The 5,397-nt window shown below is 54.5% G+C and overlaps 1 protein-coding gene across 1 annotated transcript; it reads right to left on the reverse strand.

The window, feature by feature from the left end:
• Positions 1–780: 780 nt before the first annotated feature.
• LOC146062962 (uncharacterized) lies at positions 781–1,790 on the reverse strand. The gene is made up of 3 exons (XM_083174972.1): positions 1,357–1,790; positions 1,066–1,270; positions 781–979 (listed from the first exon to the last, which is right to left on the reverse strand). The coding sequence occupies exons 1-3, from the start codon at positions 1,598–1,600 to the stop codon at positions 781–783; spliced, it is 648 nt and encodes a 215-aa protein (XP_083031098.1). The 5' UTR covers positions 1,601–1,790.
• Between the last annotated feature and the right edge of the window lie 3,607 nt (positions 1,791–5,397).

Below are 5,397 nucleotides of genomic sequence, written 5' to 3' on the forward strand. Positions count from 1 at the left end.
ATAGAGATCAGAATGTTTAGGAGGTTGAAACATGTAATCATTCAGATCATTCCCTATTCAACTGGAATTTACACACATACCAGAAGTCACCGTGTAAACCAGAATGGCAGAGGCCGCAGGAGGCTGGCAGAGGCCGGATGAGGCCGGATGAGGAGGCTGGATGAGGAGGCTGGCAGAGGCCGGATGAGGAGGCTGGATGAGGAGGCTGGCAGAGGCCGGATGAGGCTGCTGGATGAGGAGGCTGGCAGAGGCCGGATGAGGCTGCTGGATGAGGAGGCTGGCAGAGGCCGGATGAGGCTGCTGGATGAGGAGGCTGGCAGAGGCCGGATGAGGCTGCTGGATGAGGAGGCTGGCAGAGGCCGGATGAGGCTGCTGGATGAGGAGGCTGGCAGAGGCCGGATGAGGCTGCTGGATGAGGAGGCTGGCAGAGGCCGGATGAGGCTGCTGGATGAGGAGGCTGGCAGAGGCCGGATGAGGCTGCTGGATGAGGAGGCTGGCAGAGGCCGGATGAGGCTGCTGGATGAGGAGGCTGGCAGAGGCCGGATGAGGAGGCTGGCAGAGGCCGGATGAGGAGGCTGGCAGAGGCCGGATGAGGAGGCTGGCAGAGGCCGGATGAGGAGGCTGGCAGAGGCCGGATGAGGAGGCTGGCAGAGGCTTGTGATGCTTCTCAAAAAGTAGGATTGTCCAGCTGAAAATAGAGATCAGAATGTTTAGGAGGTTGAAACATGTAATCATTCAGATCATTCCCTATTCAACTGCAATTTACACACATACCAGAAGTCACTGTGTAAACCAGAATGGCAGAGGCCGCAGGAGGCTGGCAGAGGCCGGATGAGGCTGCTGGATGAGGAGGCTGGCAGAGGCCGGATGAGGAGGCTGGCAGAGGCCGGATGAGGAGGCTGGATGAGGAGGCTGGCAGAGGCCTGATGAGGAGGCTGGCAGAGGCCTGTGATGCTTCCCAAAAAGTAGGATTGTCCAGCTGAAAATAGAGATCAGAATGTTTAGGAGGTTGAAACATGTAATCATTCAGATCATTCCCTATTCAACTGCAATTTACACACATACCAGAAGTCACCGTGTAAACCAGAATGGCAGAGGCCGCAGGAGGCTGGCAGAGGCCGGATGAGGAGGCTGGATGAGGAGGCTGGCAGAGGCCGGATGAGGAGGCTGGCAGAGGCCGGATGAGGCTGCTGGATGAGGAGGCTGGCAGAGGCCTGATGAGGAGGCTGGCAGAGGCTTGTGATGCTTCCCAAAAAGTAGGATTGTCCAGCTGAAAATAGAAATCAGAATGTTTAGGAGGTTGAAACATGTAATCATTCAGATCATTCCCTATTCAACTGCAATTTACACACATACCAGAAGTCACTGTGTAAACCAGAATGGCAGAGGCCGCAGGAGGCTGGCAGAGGCCGGATGAGGCTGCTGGATGAGGAGGCTGGCAGAGGCCGGATGAGGAGGCTGGCAGAGGCCGGATGAGGAGGCTGGATGAGGAGGCTGGCAGAGGCCTGATGAGGAGGCTGGCAGAGGCCTGTGATGCTTCCCAAAAAGTAGGATTGTCCAGCTGAAAATAGAAATCAGAATGTTTAGGAGGTTGAAACATGTAATCATTCAGATCATTCCCTATTCAACAGCAATTTACACACATACCAGAAGTCACCGTGTAAACCAGAATGGCAGAGGCCGCAGGAGGCTGGCAGAGGCCGGATGAGGCTGCTGGATGAGGCCGGATGAGGAGGCTGGATGAGGAGGCTGGCAGAGGCCGGATGAGGCTGCTGGATGAGGAGGCTGGCAGAGGCCGGATGAGGCTGCTGGATGAGGAGGCTGGCAGAGGCCGGATGAGGCTGCTGGATGAGGAGGCTGGCAGAGGCCGGATGAGGCTGCTGGATGAGGAGGCTGGCAGAGGCCGGATGAGGAGGCTGGCAGAGGCCGGATGAGGAGGCTGGATGAGGAGGCTGGCAGAGGCTTGTGATGCTTCTCAAAAAGTAGGATTGTCCAGCTGAAAATAGAGATCAGAATGTTTAGGAGGTTGAAACATGTAATCATTCAGATCATTCCCTATTCAACTGGAATTTACACACATACCAGAAGTCACCGTGTAAACCAGAATGGCAGAGGCCGCAGGAGGCTGGCAGAGGCCGGATGAGGCCGGATGAGGAGGCTGGATGAGGAGGCTGGCAGAGGCCGGATGAGGCTGCTGGATGAGGAGGCTGGCAGAGGCCGGATGAGGCTGCTGGATGAGGAGGCTGGCAGAGGCCGGATGAGGCTGCTGGATGAGGAGGCTGGCAGAGGCCGGATGAGGCTGCTGGATGAGGAGGCTGGCAGAGGCCGGATGAGGCTGCTGGATGAGGAGGCTGGCAGAGGCCGGATGAGGCTGCTGGATGAGGAGGCTGGCAGAGGCCGGATGAGGCTGCTGGATGAGGAGGCTGGCAGAGGCCGGATGAGGCTGCTGGATGAGGAGGCTGGCAGAGGCCGGATGAGGCTGCTGGATGAGGAGGCTGGCAGAGGCCGGATGAGGCTGCTGGATGAGGAGGCTGGCAGAGGCCGGATGAGGCTGCTGGATGAGGAGGCTGGCAGAGGCCGGATGAGGCTGCTGGATGAGGAGGCTGGCAGAGGCCGGATGAGGCTGCTGGATGAGGAGGCTGGCAGAGGCCGGATGAGGCTGCTGGATGAGGAGGCTGGCAGAGGCCGGATGAGGCTGCTGGATGAGGAGGCTGGCAGAGGCCGGATGAGGCTGCTGGATGAGGAGGCTGGCAGAGGCCGGATGAGGCTGCTGGATGAGGAGGCTGGCAGAGGCCGGATGAGGCTGCTGGATGAGGAGGCTGGCAGAGGCTTGTGATGTTTAATTGATACCTGCTAAAATGTACCATGTATGAGCAAAGATAAAACAATCTTAGGGCCCTACACACGGAGAGATTGGGCCAGAGATTCATAAAGGGAGATTCAGCATGAGAACTTTCTAATCTATGACACTGAAATTTCAGATGACTTCAGGCCAGGGAATAAAAAAGTATTCAAAATCACTTAAAAACATTTGTTGTATAGTGTCGTAGACCCATCAACATAGGCTTCAAATGATGGGTTTAAAAAAAACATAGGCAGATGTATTAAGCCTTAACAAGAGATGAATGCAAGGGGGATAAGGAGAGATAAACGTCCAGCCAATCAGCTCCTTAATGATTTTTTTCGAACACAGGCTGTAACATGGCAGTTATCAGGTGATTGGCTGGACGTTTATCTCTCCTTATCCCCCTTGCATTTATCTCTTGTTAAGGCTATTTGAGGTATGCAGTGCGTTGGGCCGCCCATAGGGTTATAATGGGGCCCCGCCCTTGGTCAAATGCCTGCCCATGAAGTCAAAGCACTAATACGGCACAGCACACACAATGAAAGCACTTTACACACACACCGTGACATGTACTCACTGTCACCATGGGGTCTCATTAAGAAATAAGCCCCATAGAGTGGACCCCTTCCAGTTGGTAAATTCACAATGACAGAATCGGTTTCATTTCAGATCCAGCATCTTTAATTTCTCCAAATTGGAGATGCTGGATCTGCAATGAAACAGATTCTGTCTCACTGTGTGGGCAGACTGGCAGAGCATTGGTTAGTCACAGTGCCACTGACAAGAAAGGGGGGCAACATTGCAGTGGCAGTTAAATACCTGCTGCTGAGCCTGGCTACCTAGCTAATCCCTTAAAAGCACCATTAAAGTCTAATCAACCTAGTTGTTTGATCTGGTGCGGTGCTGCAGCCAACAGGGACTATCTGACTTGGCTGAGGCAAGTCAGATAGCCCCTGCTGGCTACAGCACCAGTGACCAGATCAATCATCATAATAAAGGTAAATTTGTTTAGCAGCCAGGAATTACAAAACTGTATCTTCTTGACTCTCATACTGCATACAGTTAACAACAGCTAGGTCTGACAATGTCTAAAGCACCAATATCAAGCACACTGTGACTACACCACAGACACAACAGAACAGACTGAGGTCTGAGGCTGAGCCAGCCAGTGACCTTCCCTACCTAGGCTAGGCAGACAGGGGGGCAAGCTTACTAAATATCTCTCTAACTGCTCTCTCTGCTGTAATTAAAACACCATAATAAAATTAACAGCAGCACCAGGGCAGGCCATCAATTCAGACTGTAATAAAAATAAAGCTAGTAGGCACTAGGCAGTGACAGTCTGCCAGTGCCAGGCAGGCAGTCACTCACCCACCCAAGGTTGAAGGCAGCACAGCAGCACTTGATCTTGAAGCCAGCAGCCAGGTCAGGTCACGCGTTGTTGAGTGAGCCCCTGCTGCAGTGGGTGCTGCTATTTATAGTACTGGTGGGCGGGTGGCACTAGTTCTGGCGGGAGTCTGGTGACTGGTCACGGGTTTCTGCCCAGGACCAGATTGATCTGGTGCAGGCTGGCTGAGGCTGCCTGCAGATAGAGGCTGAGCGCGGGAAGCAAGCGCGGGAAGAAAGCGAGGGCAGGTCCACAGTCTCTGTGTCACACTGACTGAGACGAGTGGATTGTCACCTGACCTGATGATGCGGGCGGGGCGGCTGCGGAGTGTGGACGTCTGGGGCTGGGCGGCGTGGCGTCGGCCGGCGTGTGACGTCAACACGCAGTCACGTGACGCACTGTCTGTGCGCTACTCCGCCGGCGCCGTCCGCCGATGATGCCCAGCCCAGCGAGCGGCAGCAGCTGCCGCCTGCTGTGACGTGACCTGGCTGCCTGTGTCAATCACCGCAGGGCAGGCAGGCTCAGCCCGCCCTGCGCCTCAACGCCGCCACCCACAACATGCCGCGCGAGCCTAGAGGACGGACTCGTCACTCGAGGTACACACGCTCACATCAGTAGCTGACGGCAGGCGGCCCCTCCCCCTTTGAAAAGTGGGAGGGGTTACGATTGAATGGGGCCCACCGGGGAATCTCCCGGTGCCCCGCCAGGCCAGTCCGAGCCTGAATGCAGGGCACAGCTACCATAAGCTTGCGGGCAGGACCCTCATACCTTTGACTGTCTGTAAATACCCAGTTTGTTGTATCACTGTTGTGAAGCGCAATGAAATATGCTGCACTATATAAGAAACTGCTAATAAATAATGTGCTCATCTGAAGGTTTCTATTGATGACGTGCAGTGTAACCGCAAGACAAAAGCTGTACACAACAGAGTATGTGATCATCCATGACCTCGACAACCTAGAGTGACCACAAAACAGGATGACAAATTTATCAGAGTATGTTCCAAACAGCACAGATTCCAAACAGATCCTCAGATTCTTAATGCTCTGATGGAAATGAGGAAAGAAAGCCTGTCAACTGTGTCTTGCACCGTTTTGTAACCAGTACCATTGCTGATGCCCAATAAAACACAGGAGCTGGACCATTACTCAGTGGGTTTGGGTGC

The sequence above is a fragment of the Crinia signifera genome, chromosome 3, assembly GCF_055691185.1.
Source record: "Crinia signifera chromosome 3, ASM5569118v1, whole genome shotgun sequence".
NCBI classification, from domain to species: domain Eukaryota; kingdom Metazoa; phylum Chordata; class Amphibia; order Anura; family Myobatrachidae; genus Crinia; species Crinia signifera.

Bases quoted from the DNA above. Each gene is read 5' to 3' on its own strand.
- LOC146062962 (XM_083174972.1), bottom strand. From the start codon at position 1,600: ATGTTTCAACCTCCTAAACATTCTGATTTCTATTTTCAGCTGGACAAT. The intron at 1,271-1,356 runs GTATGTGTGTAA...TTCTATTTTCAG, and splicing joins GGTTTACACAGTGACTTCTG to CTGGACAATCCTACTTTTTG. The intron at 980-1,065 runs GTATGTGTGTAA...CTCTATTTTCAG, and splicing joins GGTTTACACGGTGACTTCTG to CTGGACAATCCTACTTTTTG.